Source organism: Chanos chanos, chromosome 14, assembly GCF_902362185.1.
Source record: "Chanos chanos chromosome 14, fChaCha1.1, whole genome shotgun sequence".
Classification (NCBI taxonomy): domain Eukaryota; kingdom Metazoa; phylum Chordata; class Actinopteri; order Gonorynchiformes; family Chanidae; genus Chanos; species Chanos chanos.
Genome location: NC_044508.1, coordinates 2,179,497 through 2,194,496, shown reverse-complemented (window position 1 = coordinate 2,194,496; position 15,000 = coordinate 2,179,497). Strand labels below are relative to the sequence as shown.

Sequence of the window (15,000 nt, the reverse complement as noted above, 5' to 3'; positions counted from 1 at the left end):
CACATATGCACACACACACACACACACACACACACACACATGCAAGCACAGAGTCTTAAAAAGTTTAATCCTCTCAGAATGATTCTGGAAGATTCAAAAGGTTTTTCTCGCTGCATTCCAGTTTAGATTAACATCACACATACACACACACACACACACTTACAGAGAGATACAGTGAGAATGAGAGGCTAACTGTCACAAACTTAATCAAAAACACCACAACTACACAGCACAACGACAACAAACACACACAACAAACAAATAAAATAAAACACCACAATACCACAACACAACAACAAGCACAACAGCACTATGCCTCTGTCAGCCCCGCTCTAGTTTCCGACGCCCTGTGAACTGCCGACTCTCTGTCGAGTCATGGGCGGGAAACCAGATCATTCAGGACTAGGAGAGTGTTTCTGGACTGCTCTCCAGTCTGTGGAGTTATTTTAACCCTTCAAAGGAAAAGGAAATTAACAGGGATAAAAAGAAAAAAAAACAAAATTGAAAAATTTATTTTATGTTGTCGAGTAAAAAAAAATCTACAATAACAACTAAAGTGTCAAACCCGTACTGATGTATAAATGAAAAAGAGCAAAACAAAAACTGAAAACTTTGATAAAAAATATTGAAAAAAATCAAATGAAATCCAGACGCAAATGAACCAAAAAGGCCAGTGAGACAGACGTGAAGTGTCAGTCATCATCTCTGATTGAAGTTCTGTCTATCTGAGGGAAAAACAAGTGGACAGAGGGCTATCTGTATCTGTCTGCGGCAGGATAAACAGGTCTCCCTCTCTCTATCACATACAGGCCTTATTTGGTTAGGGGTTTTTTTTTTGGGGGGGGGGGGTTTCTTGTTTTTTGTTTTCTCCCCCCCCCCCCCCCCCCCCCCCCCCCCCGCCGCCCCTCTCTGCGGCCAGAATATTTACCGGTTCTGTACACAGATGTGAGTAGCTTGTTTAGCATTCTTCTGTGGAACATTCTGATGCATTTCCTGTCAGTAAATATCATGAATCAAGAGGTCAAATGGAATACCAGCGCATTTCAAATATGCATAAATAAAATCAAATCAAATCAAACTGTAATAAACTGCAGAATGATACGAAGACAGGGTGAGAGCATCTCTGGTGTGATATCCAAAGCTGTTCTAACTACAAGGGCTGATGTTAATAAAATTATCACACAACCAGCAAACTCCCAGCAGACTAAGTTGAACTGGGTTCATTCAGTTTGGACTGAAATTCAAATTTCCACTGATACTTCCACTGAGTTTTCACCAGTGTCTTTATTTTCCACTGAGTATTCACCAGTATCTCACTCACTCACTCACTATCTAAGCTGCTTATCCTCATTAGGATTCGGGGGGGTTGAAAGGCAGGGAAACACCCTGGACAGGTTGCCAGTCCATTGCACGGCAGACACACAGACAAACACATTCACACACTCATTCACACCTAGGGGGCAATTTAGTGTCTCCAGTTCACTTAATCTGCATGTTTTTGGACTGTAGGAGGAAACTGGAGTTCCCGGAGGAAACCCACACAGACACAGGGAGAACATTCAAACTCCACACAGGGAATCGTACCCCGGAACTTGTTGTTGTGAGGCGACAGTGCTACCCACTGTGAAAATAGATCACACTGAGGTCGGGACACGCACAAGCTTTCACACGGCCATCTGAAACGCTCCATCTGAAACGCTCCAGTGGAAACAAAGTGTTTTGGGGTTTTTTTTTTTAAAGAAATCCACTTGAAACAGTTAGAAACCATTACAAACTATCACACATCTTTTAGACCAGCACAAACTGTAAAAGCTTTTCACTACATTACCAGATAGAAAAGAAATCAAGTTTCTGTCTCTACTGAGTGTCTCTTGAAGTCTAAGCCTTACACAAAAAAAAAATAATGATAATAATAATTTTCATCTCGTTTCCAGGGTTACAGTGCCAGTTTGGGTTAAATATCCAGGACGACTTCAATATCATCATACAGTCTACAGAAATCAAACGATTCCACTTCAGTAATGGTACTTTTGTTTTTAGAGAGAGACTTCCTCTGTGTTTCAATATGACTCACACTCACGGTAATATTTAAAATCTTGCTCCAGATTGGCAAACAACCAAAGGATTATTCATTATTCAAAGACTATTGAACATTCATTTACACACACATTCAAACAGCGTTCATTTGTTTGCTGTCCTGATCTTCACAACATAACATACACACAATCATAACGTTACAGACAAATGTCTCTTAAGCTGTGTTTTTCTTTTGCATGATCTGTACATGAGGAAGCAGGAAACAACACAGCTCTTTTCACAAAGAAATGACTGTTACACACTGGGCATAACTACTGACCATGACAAACAGCACTTAAACACACACACACACACACACACACACACACACACACACACATACATACACATGCATATATAGACACACTAACGCACATACACACTCTCACACACACACATACGCACACACACGCATATACTCATAAAATACACACAAACACACACATGCATGCACGTACACACTCACACACATGCACACACACGCACACACAGACACACACACAGAAACAGCTGTCAGGTGCCAGCTGGATTATTATACTGTTTTTTACCAGCTGACAGGTTTTGCAAATACAAAAACCTCTTGAGGAGGAAACAAAACATCATGAAACATTTTAAAAATTACTCTCCTAAAGGGATTAAAAATTACTCTCTGAAAGGGATTAAAATTACTCTCCAAAAGGGATTAAAATTTACTCTCCTAAAGGGATTAAAAATTACTCTCTGAAAGGGATTAAAAATTACTCTCTGAAAGGGATTAAAATTACTCTCCAAAAGGGATTAAAGGTGACAACTGGCCCTTATTACAGAAAACATACAAATGAAACACACTGACTAATTTGGCCTTCCTTTCTGTTTTCACTCTTTCTTTTATAATGAAAATGTCTCTATAATTCTGGCTTCCAAATACATATGTCAGAACACTGAACCACACTGGCAGAAAATGACAATAGAATGAACATACACACCTCAAAACTACAAGACTACTTCACGCCTAAAAACGCTTCTCTCTCTCTCATTCTCTCCATTTCTCTCTCTCATTCTCTCCATGTTTTTTTCTCTTCTCTCCATTTATTTTTACCCGCTCTCTCTCTCTCTCTCTCTCCCTCTCTGTGAGAATGTACAATGAAATAGAGAAATGCCATTCATTATGACCTTTAATCCTGCTCCGAAAAATGTTTCCGCGGTTTCACAGAACACTCAACACCACACTCTACTCAGAAAATTAAAAAGACACACACACACACACATATAGAAAGAGGGGGGGTGCTTCCTGTTTCTGTGTTGTATCGAACTTTGAATCTCTAGCGCATGGAGTCAGCGTTTCGCTCAGGTGTTGCTGATAAAAAAAAAAAAAAGAAAAGAAAAGAAAAGAGAGTCAGAGAGAGGGGAGAACATGCAGAGGGACTGTACTCCTTTAGTGGTGCTCAGTAAACTTACATGTGTTCAGTAAACTCGCATGTGCTCAGTAAACTTACATGTGCTCAGTAAACTCGCATGTGCTCAGTAAACTTACATGTGCTCAGTAAACTCGCATGTGCTCAGTAAACTTACATGTGCTCAGTAAACTCGCATGTGCTCAGTAAACTCGCATGTGCTCAGTAAACTCGCATGTGCCCTGATGCCTGTCCTATTTGTTCTCAGCAGGAGAGCTCAGGTTTTATGAAATGCATAATCCAAACATGTTAATCATATCAGGGGTGAACGTCAAAACCTGCTGCCGAAAAGCAAGAGATAACCAGTCTCAGCACCGTTTGCTTTCCCCGCTGTTACACACGCGCAAAATCTTTCATTCTCTCACTCTCACACACACATAACACAAAGACACAAAATCTCTCTCCCTCTCTCTCTCTCACACACACACTCGCACTGTAACAGTAAAGTGTTGAGGATCAAAGCTAAGTAGATGGTTTGATCTAAGGTGTTCTGACTACATGACTCACATAAGAGGATTACCAGGGGTTTATCAGTAGTCACTTTAGTAAGGTTGTGTGTGTGAGTGTGTGTGTGTGTGTGTGTCTGTGAGTGAGTGTGTGTGCGCGCGCGTGCTTTGTGTGTGTGCATGTGTGCGAGTGCATGTGCATGTGCGTGTGTGTGTGTGTGGATGTGTGTGTGTGTCATGTGCGCCTGGAGAGACAGAGATGGTTTTTCATATTCTAATTCACACAGGTCGATCGAGCATCCTGTTTACGGCCTAAAGAACCGCAGCACAGACTGACAGAAAGGTAGAGAGAGAGAGATGGGGAGAGCAAAAAAAGATGAGAAGAGAGGAGAGAGAGAGAGAGAGAGAGAGAGAGAGAGAGAGAGGGAGGGAGGGAGGGAGGGAGACTGAGCGGGGCTTTCCGTGGGTAGCTTAGTGAGGTCAGACACACCAGCTCTGTGGTTGCAGGTTGCGCTGCATAAAGATATAAGCAACAATGCCCCTGTGCAATCGCACACACACATACACACACACACATACACACACACTCTTTCTCTCTCTCTGTATGTTTCTCTCTCTCAAACACACAGTCTCTCTCTCTGTCTCTCTCTCTCTCACACACACGTGCACAAACACACACTCTCTTTCTCTGTCTCTCACAAACACACACTTTTCCTCTCTCACACACATAATCAAACACACACAAACACAAGACATATATCACATACACACACACACGAACACACATAAAAAGACCCGTCTAAAAATCTCTCCCCCAATACCTAGTCACCCTTTAAGATGTGGCTCAGTCCAGACTTTATCCACACACACATTCAGTCTTCTTTCACATGTCTTTAACGCTGCATTAAAACCTGTGGACAAGTACAGTCACACACACAAGCCCTGCAGTCTCACGGTATGCATACTGTACGAAAACAAACAAACAAACTCACAAACAAACAAACAAAAGAAAGGTTTGTTCTGAGGCCACGACAGAAAAGAGCCTAAAGGTGCTTCCCTCCCGTAGAAAACGTTAAAACGAAGCAGACAGCTCCACTCAGACACGCCACCTCCAAACCTGCCACTGTTTGTCAAAAAGCACGGAACAGAGAAATCCTGTCACAAAGACAAGCACTGGAGGTCAAATCAGTTTCTCACCACCACAAAGACACTGTGCCATTCTCCAACAACGCCGGGTACCCAGTCCAAAACAAAAACAACAACACCCACCCACACACACATATATGCACACACACACACACACACACACACACATATATATGCACACACACATAAGCACACCCACCCACACACACATATATGCACACACACACACACACATATACATGCACACACACATATGCACACCCTCACACACACACACACACACACACACACACACACACACACACACACACACACACACAATCTTGAAAAGCCCTTGACAGCGCCTCTATATTCTATAAATATAAATAATAGAAATAAATGTAGCATAAATAAACAGGCCGGTGTAGACATCTTTAGAGAAGTTTCATCACGGGAGCACAGCTATGCACGTTTATGGGAAAGACACAGAGGTAGTGATATGCAAAAACACTCCCTGAAATACAGCAACGAAAGACCACTAATATAACACTAACTCATATCATATCTGATTAAGAGTGAATATGAACTCCAAAGCAACTCCTCACTCAGGAGGCTGCACATTCATTTCCAAATCACAGGGTGAAAATGTCAATAATTTCTCTTATAAATCATAAAGCACGTAACTAAATTATAGATAAAAGAAAATGTAATTAAATAAAAATACTCTTGAATATTTGTGCATAAAAATTTATAATGGTAATATTTTGGAGATACATAATATGTCAATATTACTGTTGGTTTTTCAAAATGACAAGTATCATGCATCAACATGTATGAACAGTCAACTAATCAAAAACAGACTTCCTCTGTGGTCTGAAAGTTCCTCGAATTCATCAAAAGCGATGTTGGCTAAAACATCAGATATTAATCAGCTCCTGTGGTATAGCACACATCAGCGGTGTGTCTGCAGTGTGCGTGTGTGTGTGTGTGTGAGAGAGAAAATGTGCGTATGTGTGTGTGTGAGGGGGAAAGAGAGAGAGAGAGAGAGAGAGAATGTGTTCGCTCGGGTGAGCGTTTGATAAAATTCTCGTTTTGAAATCGTACATCTAGCAATAAGCGCGTGATGCTTTCGGGGAAATAGGAACCGGTCTGATTTCGCTTTGACTATCAGAAATTGAAACTGTGGCTTTGGCATTGAGAGGTGGAGATTGACGAGGTTGATTAAAACTGAAATACGTGCATGTTTGTGAAGACGTTCGTTCGACCTTTTTATGTCGACGGTCGCTTTGTCATAATGAGTTTTCTGTTTTTCTTTCCCTCCTAATTTCATGAGTTACTCTTTGATCATCCGTTGGGGACATAATGTGTTAAGTGCATAATATCCTGTTGACTGTTACTGCTTGGAGATTAAGATAAATGTATATGTCTTTTTACTTATGACACATTTTTCACTAAGTAACATGGAGCCTGAGATGTCAAAGATCTGCAGCAGTGCACTGGGGGTGGGGGGGGGGGGGGGGTGGCAGTCCAGAGTTTGAAGGCCGTTTCATTGGTCTCTAGCAGATCAACCAACGTATTTATAGACAGACCGTCTTCTCAAAGAGGCTGTTCAAACACAGCCTTACAACGAATAAACAAACAAACAAAGCTATGCATACAGCTTCATCGAGAGGTCATCAAAACGAGTAAAAACACACACACGCACACACACACGGGAACACACCAGCAGAGAGGCCAAGAGACTCTACTGACCACCCCCTCCCCCCACCCACCACACACACCCGTTAACGGTGACGGGTGTGTTTGTAAACTCCGAGAGAGCTGCGGAGACATTTGAGCTGCAAAGCTGTCTGGTTAGCATGTGTGGACGCCCTAATTGTGCGGATATATGATGTGTTTGAAAATAAACTGACAGCAAACACACACCAGATGGAGACGCAATGCGGTCAAATAGAATTAGAAATATTTTCCATAACACTAGTCATAATCATTGCCAAAGATATGCCCTCAAAACATGTATGGAGAGATCAAACCAGACCAGGGACTTTGGGGACTGGAGGGATAGACTGCATGTTTGAAAGAGAGTTTATCATCCTGAAAATAAAATGACAAAACAGATCATAAAATATTCCTCTTTGTCTCTCTGGAAGAACACTCTTATGCGTATCACCAGTCTGAGATAGCTCTTTTTACTTCCTGGTCCACATTCAAAGTCGAGGATTTTAGGAGACGTTTGGTCTTTTACAGCCTGTATACAACACACACAGTCTGAGAGCCTCTCAGTCTGCATAGCTGTCAGAGAGAGAGAGAGAGAGAGAGAGAGAAGGAAGCAGCACAAAGAGAGAGAGAGAGAGAGAGAGGGGGAGAGAGGGAGAGAGGGAGAGAGAGAGAGAGAGAGAGAGGGGGAGAGAGGGAGGGAGAGGGAGAGAGAGGGGGGGGGGGGGGGGGGGGGGGGGGGGGGCGGGTGGGGGGTGTCTATAAGACTGGCTGTGTGCACAGTGCTGTACGTAGACACAGGCAAAAGATTTCCGTGTGACACGTGATGAGACTTGTCAGCCGTCTTTCCCAGTCATTGTACTCACTGTAAACGCAGTAAACATACTCTGCATGGATACACAGTCACCTTAAAACACTCAGACTGTCTAAAGCAGCGGTTCACAACTCCAGTGCTCAATCAACTGTGATAATGAAGAGTTAAAACAGAGACGTACAGGGCAGGGACCCTCAGGACTGGGGATGAGAACCGCTGGTCTAAAGGAGACCAATTGCATCTGCATGTGTGGGTGGAACTGCAGCTGTTAGGTCTGAAAACAGTATGACCAAAAAGTCACAGTGATTCAGATTTATCAGTGGGAAAAAGGGTTAAAAAAACAAAACAAAAAAAACCAATAATTAAAGTACAAAAAACGGCCCTTAAAATTCTAAGCGTTAAAATCACTTTAGTGGAAATTACTTTCAGACAAATTCTTGCTTTTATGAGTAGCTTAATGACCAACTCGGAAGAGCTGGATCCACTAAACTTCCGTCCTAAATATAGCACATGGGTGCTTACATGCTGAACATGAAAGAGAAAAAAAATCTGAAAACCCAAATATCCTTTACAGTTGGATATAATTTAGGGCTCCGATTTCAACTACGTTTGTTACGAATTTACCTAATTTTGGAAAAAGTATAAATAAATAAATAAATAAATAAATAAATAAATAAATAAAAGTGGGAAAAAAAAAACCTTCAGAAATTAAGCCTGTAGCGCGACAACTGGAATATGCGGCGTGACCTCTTTAAGGGAAAAAAGTCGCATTTTAACATGATAATTATATGACACTTCTCTGAAATCTGACAGCAGATAATCAGCCACATTTATCTACTGCTGCACAACTCGTTTTTTAAAAAGTTTCAACTTCCCTCAAACATAGTTTCTCACGCGAAAAGAAAATTATCAGTCGGACCACAGTTTCCTCTTTCAGCATCATCCCTGGCCCGATCGACTCCACCACGGTCCTTCCTAATGGTCCCAGTACGATCTTTCAACATATGCCGCGGGAGAGACTAAAATGCGCGAGAAAAGCCGTGGTCTGAAAACACACACATACATAGCCACGCGCGCGCGTAAACATACACACACATATATATATATACACACACAAACAAATTAACACGATACGTGCATGAGGAGCCGAAAGTATAAAAAAATGCTGAACAACACGAATTACTGTCCGCGCTCGGCAAAATTCGGATTCTCAAAAAAGTTTTGAACCAAACACGCGCGCGTGTGCACACACACACCTGAAACCAAAGTATTTCAGAGTGCACAGATGCATAAATTTCAAACCTACACACACATAATGAGAACATATCCAGATATCAAAGGCATTCATGCTCAAATCCTGCTGGTACAGATCAACCAACCCATCACGGTGGGCTCTGATTGGCTGAAGAGACTCCACACCTGTTTCCTAGCTCTAGTCAAAAAGTGAGTTTAAAAAAGCCAGCAGGACCACGGGACTAGATTTGGGGCAACCTGATCTATAGTGTACGGTAAAAAAACAAAAAGTTTTTCGGCAGTTCCCTTTCCTTTTAAGGTCATTACGTGGAAGTTTTCACTGCCCTAGCCAAGATTCCTCAGCGGCAGAGCAGAAATCGGATCAGCACCGTGACCCAGTGTTTGAGCAGTGGACCACTGTCTACTCAAACAGAACACTTAGGCTGCGCATCTACACAAGTCCACAGGTCCAACTATACCCCAGTTACATCCCTGTTCCAACATAAAAGACATGGAACAGCGGAGAGGAGAGGAGAGGAGAGGAGAGGAGAGGAGATAAATAGAATACCACCGAGAGAAAAGGAGAAAGAGAGACAGAGAAAGAAAGAGCAACACAGAGAGAAAGGGAGACAGAGAGAAAGAGACAGAGTATATGTGTACAGCAAGCCTGCTAATGGTTAGTGTGGGTGGATGCATGTTTGCAGCTGATCTGTGCGAAAATCTCATTTCCCAAAACAAACACACAAAAAAGTATTTTAACAGAGTGTTGTTAGATTATTATTGGGAAACATCTCCAGAACCCTGGAGATGGAGCAGACACTCCAATCACTCCACTCCAAACTGTGACAAGCTCAGACACCATAACTACTTCCAATTCTCTGTAAAATTCCATTAATAACTAAACATAGATGACATGCTTCTTCCCAAGCACAGAGGACTGGCCAAACAAACAAACAAATAAATAAATAAAAACAAATAAATGGCTTAGAGATGTGAAACGGCCCGGAATCAACAGAAGTCAATCAAAAAAAAACAACAACAAAAAAACGAGAAAATCAAAACAAATTTCAAGCAAATAGTTTGGAGAGGTAAATGGTGAGTTTTAGTTAAAAGACTTGATTTCAGTTCTTGTCATCACAGGAAGCCAAAGAGTTCTGATTAATAACCGTCGCTAAAAAAAACAATGGCAGTAGACATAGGGGAGACTTGGCTCCTTCAGGTCTCATGTACTGTCACTGCCTCCAATCGTGTGGATACTGACTGTTGGATTGTTTTTGAATACACTATCAAAACCTGTGGGATGCATCAGACAGAGCTGTTCTAAGAGGAATAGTTATGAAAATGATCGACCTTGAGCACAGTGGCGTCCAAGACTCGAACTTTACCTTTGGGGGGTCGTAGAGCTCCAGTTGGTAGGTCTCACTGGATGGCCGCTCCACGGTCCTCCGTACCAGTAGGCGGCAGCGTAGCCACCGAGGCTGTGAGTCTGAGATAGTGTCGTCCACCACCAGGTACCTCAGCTGCCCTTCTTTACAGGCGCTTCCCAAATCAGACCGGCGCCGTACACTCTGAGTCCGGAACTTTCCTTTTAGGCGGTCAAAAAACGGCATGGCATTCTGGGATACGTGGGAGGTAGAGGGCTGCAGGGAGGTGATTGGTGGGCCAGGTCCCATGGTCCCTGAGGCTCCACCCACCCTGTCAAAGCCACCATCGATTGGTCCGTCGGCCGCGTCTAAGGGTTGCTGCCGTTTTTTAAAGAACCGCCGTACGCTTCGCCGGATCTGATGGACAGAAAAGTTAGAGGGATCCGTACGGGTGGAGGTGGGGCAAAGCCGCTCGGATCCCGCCCGCCGCTCTGAGAGCCCCTCCTCCTGGCTGCGACTGCGGGGGCGGAGTGTAGTGTCGGTGGGCGGGGCGCAGCGCAGAGGCTCCTCCTGCTCCCTGGCCACAACCACTGGTTCTGCCTTGGGCGCATACACTGCGAAGAGGGTGGAGCCTCCCTGATGCCCCGCCTCCCGATAGTCCAGCGCTCCAGAGAACGATGTGATTCGCAGGCGACCCATCAGGGGCGGAGCCGGGGCCGGAGAGGAAGGGGCGGAGTTTGGGCAGTCTTTAGCCACCTCCGTGCGGAAGTGCTGCTGGAAGAGCAGGCTGAAGTGCTTGGAGAAGCTGTCTGGCGGAGGCACATCCTGATCGGAACGCTCGCTGGCGAATCGCCGGTAGTGCTTGGCGAGTTCCCGTGCCGTGGCGCAGGCATGCAGCTCGCAGAAATCCCTCCAGCCACAGGGGGGCGCTACGGAGGCCTCGGTGCTCGCCTGCTGGATAGTGTTTCCATTCATTGCAGTAAGCAGCACAACTGAGGATCACTGACAGGAGAGAACACAGAACACACTCAGAACACAGAACACACTCAGAACACAAAACCCAGAGAGAACCGAGAACCGAGAACATGCTGAAGGCGTCAATGAAGCCACAGAACGTGAGTGTACCGAGAACCCAGTGGAAAAAATGTAGAACTTATAGAATAGAGTGAGAAATCAGAAAAGAGGCTAGAACAAAGAATACAGAACCTAGAGCGTGGAATATAGCGAGACCATGAGGTATGGCACTGGGAGGGGACGGGTGAAAGGGAGAACATAGGGAGAGGAAAGGGGGTAAAAACAGAATGAAACCAGCACAGACAACTACCAGATAACTACCAAATCATTCGCATACAATTACAGCATACAAGTCTGTTTTAATCATCACGGAATTACAGCTGTAACAAAAGTGATTTGCAATGTAATTCACTAATTGGTTTTTTTTTTTTTTCATTCAGCGAAAGCTCTAGTTCTGTTCCAGAACGTCCGGTCGAGGAAATTCTGAGACACACACACACACACACAAAAAATCTATGCATTAAATCATCTTTTTTATTTCTTAAAAATAAAAGCAAAGAAAGAAAGAAAGAAAGAAAGAGAAAAGGAGAAAAGTGATAAGGTACCTGCATAGCATGAAAATCCCCAACCAATTGTAACCTACAAACGAAGCCCTACTGACAGAGAGGCATGCCTCCAAACCAATTTCATTGAACTATCTGTCATGTTTGTAAAGCTTGTGTCATGTGAGTAAAACACTGATTTTTCCGAAACGCCAGCTCAGTCAAAGAATCCTTTTTTCTCAGAAAGATGACTCACATGAGATTCTTCAGCGATCTATCTCTGACTGACCACAGAACTGGTCGTCTGCTCCCAAAACCAATCAGCACTGTCATCAGTAATGACACACATACAACTCACTGAACCTCAGCACTTTTCATTACAGATATATACACACACCGCAAACACACAGACACACACACACACACACACACACACAGACACACAGACACAGAGAGGCAGGCAGACACACACACACACACACACACACACACCGCACATACACACACACACTGCACATACATGCACACACAGACACAGACACACATACACACAGACACAGACAGACAGACAGACACACACACACAGACCCTGCATACACACGCACACACACACACGCACACACATATGCACACACACACACAGACCCTGCATACACATGCATGCACACATGCACACACACACACACACACACACACTGCACGAGCGTGCACAGCCCGCACACACACATTCACATACATACAGATACACGAGCACACACACGCCCGCGCGCGCACACACACACACACACACACACACACACACACACACACACACACACACACACACAAAAACCCCACACGCACACGCACGCGCACACACACACATACACACACACATTACAATCTTTGGACATAATGCTGTCAGAGATGGTTCGTGTTCTCCCATATAACTGGAATAAAAGGAGGGGTTTAAGTTAAAGCTGAGATTAGGGACTGAGTAAAGTATAGAATCAAATGAAGACTGGGATTGAATTTGAGCCATGGTTTTGTTCAATCTGCTCTCAAAACATCCCCAGATACGAGTGATTTTTATCCAGACGTGGGGTTAGCGTATCAGCAGCATGGGTAAGTCCAGTTTCCTTGGTACAAATCTTCTTGGTACATTTTTTTTCCTTTTTTCATGCTTTTGCCGTGACTGTTTTTATGAGAGTCAGATAAACACCTGTCCGTGGACACGTCATACCATGCGCATTCAAACTCATCTGGAACCAATCTCTCCCCATCCCTTGTTTCCACCACATCCGTATTTAATGACACCCCTCTCTCAGCCAACTGTGCTGTGATCTATAACTCAGGCATTTCCAGATGGGCTGTTTGTTTGTGTGTGTGTGTGTGTGTGTTTTTGTGAGAGAGTGTCTGTTAGCATATGGATATGCATGCAAGGCTGTGTCTGAGGGTGAACACACATTAGTATATATGCGTATGTGTGAGAGCGTGTGAATGCACATTAGCACTTGTGTGTGTGTGTGTGTGTGTGTGTGTGTGTGCAAGAGAGAGAGAGAGAGAAAGAGAGACAGAGAGAGAGAGAGAAAGAGAGAGAATGTTCGTTAAAATATGCATGTGTGTGTATGTGTGAGAATGGAAATTAACGTGTGTGTGTGTGTGTGTGTGTGTAACATCATGTGGTTTAACTGTGTATGTCTCTCTGGAAATTGTCACATAACTGTCTGCTGTTTTCAGTTTTCATGGAACGACAGCAGAACAAAGTCTTTACAACAGATTGAGTAAAAAAAACACATCTCACACAGGAAGAGGTGGGGGAGACATACATCACTAATACACACACACACACACACACACACATATATATACATATGAGAGAGAGAGAGGGAGAGAGAGAGACAGAGCCAACAGAGCCAACAGAGCCAGAGAACTCAGGCCTGTTATCTTTCAACAGTGTAAACTACACTGAAAGAAAGAAAGAAAGACAGACAGTGACATCCTATATATATAAGATGAACAAATACCATTTCTTGTAGAGGAATTAGAGGATTTGGAGAAAAAAAAACAAAAAAAAGAACAACAGGAGACACCACAACTCTTTCAGGGTTCACAGCTAGCATTAGCATCTACATCAAACACACACACACACACACACACGCACACACACACACACACATACACACGTGCGCACACGCACACACACACACGCACGCACACACACGCACACGCGCGCACACACACACACACACACACACACACACACACACACACACACACACACATCCACGCACGCACGCACGCACACACACACACACACACACACGTGCGCACACACACACACGCACGCACGCACACGCACGCACGCACGTACACGCACGCACACACACACCCACACACATACACACACGTGCGCACACGCACACATACAAACGCGCGCGCACACACACGTGTGCGCACACACACACACACACACATACACACACACACGTACACACCCTCACGCTGGCCCCCTGTGTCACTCTGTCTCTATCAGCACAGCCAGTCCCTCCATGACTCAGCAATCCTCAACTCGACTGCCTTCACTTCCTCTCTCCCTCTATCGCTCTATCACTCCGTCTTTCCCTCTCTCCCACTCTCTGTCTCTTTCTCTCTCTCTCTCTCTCTCTCTGTCTCTTTCTCTCTCTCTCTCTGTCTCTCTCTCTCTCTTTCGTAGCCACACACCATCCCATACCTTACTTTCTGCCCTGTCTCTCTGGGTCTCAGCCCTGTTTCAATTCTCTCTCTCTCTCTCTCTCTCTCTCTCTCTCTCTCTCTCTCTCTCATCTTTAACCCCTCTTCACTCTTTCTCACTCTGTGTCTTTTTCTTTCTTTCTCTCTTTCTCTGTCTGCTTCTCTTTTTCCCAGTCCTCTCAAACTGTTCCTTCTCTCTAAGGAACACACACACACACACACATGTCCCCATATGTCAGTCTGCTGTTCACTGGTGGAACCCCTTGTCAGGGTGGATCTATTTATATCTCTGAGGTTGATATCTGCTTAAACACTGCACACACAGAACTCCCAGTCTTTTCAACTGCAACACAACAGTACAACACACACACACACACACACACACACACACACATATCTACATGACTGATCCAGTTAGAGATTTTGTAGTGTGAGGGTGCCTTTCATGACATTACACAGTTTTCTTTCCTGAGAAAAACAATGCCATAACTTTTCTTTATAAAAATATTTATTTCTATTATTTTT

The 15,000-nt window shown here is 43.9% G+C and overlaps 1 protein-coding gene across 1 annotated transcript in view; it reads right to left on the bottom strand.

The window, feature by feature from the left end:
• The window catches only part of sh2b3 (SH2B adaptor protein 3), a 21,031-nt gene extending 9,849 nt beyond the window's left edge, over positions 1 to 11,182 (bottom strand). Inside the window, exon 1 of the mRNA XM_030791908.1 lies at positions 10,229 to 11,182. Coding sequence (XP_030647768.1) covers positions 10,229 to 11,182 — 954 coding nt within the window. The remainder of the gene's footprint in view (positions 1 to 10,228) is intronic.
• Between the last annotated feature and the right edge of the window lie 3,818 nt (positions 11,183 to 15,000).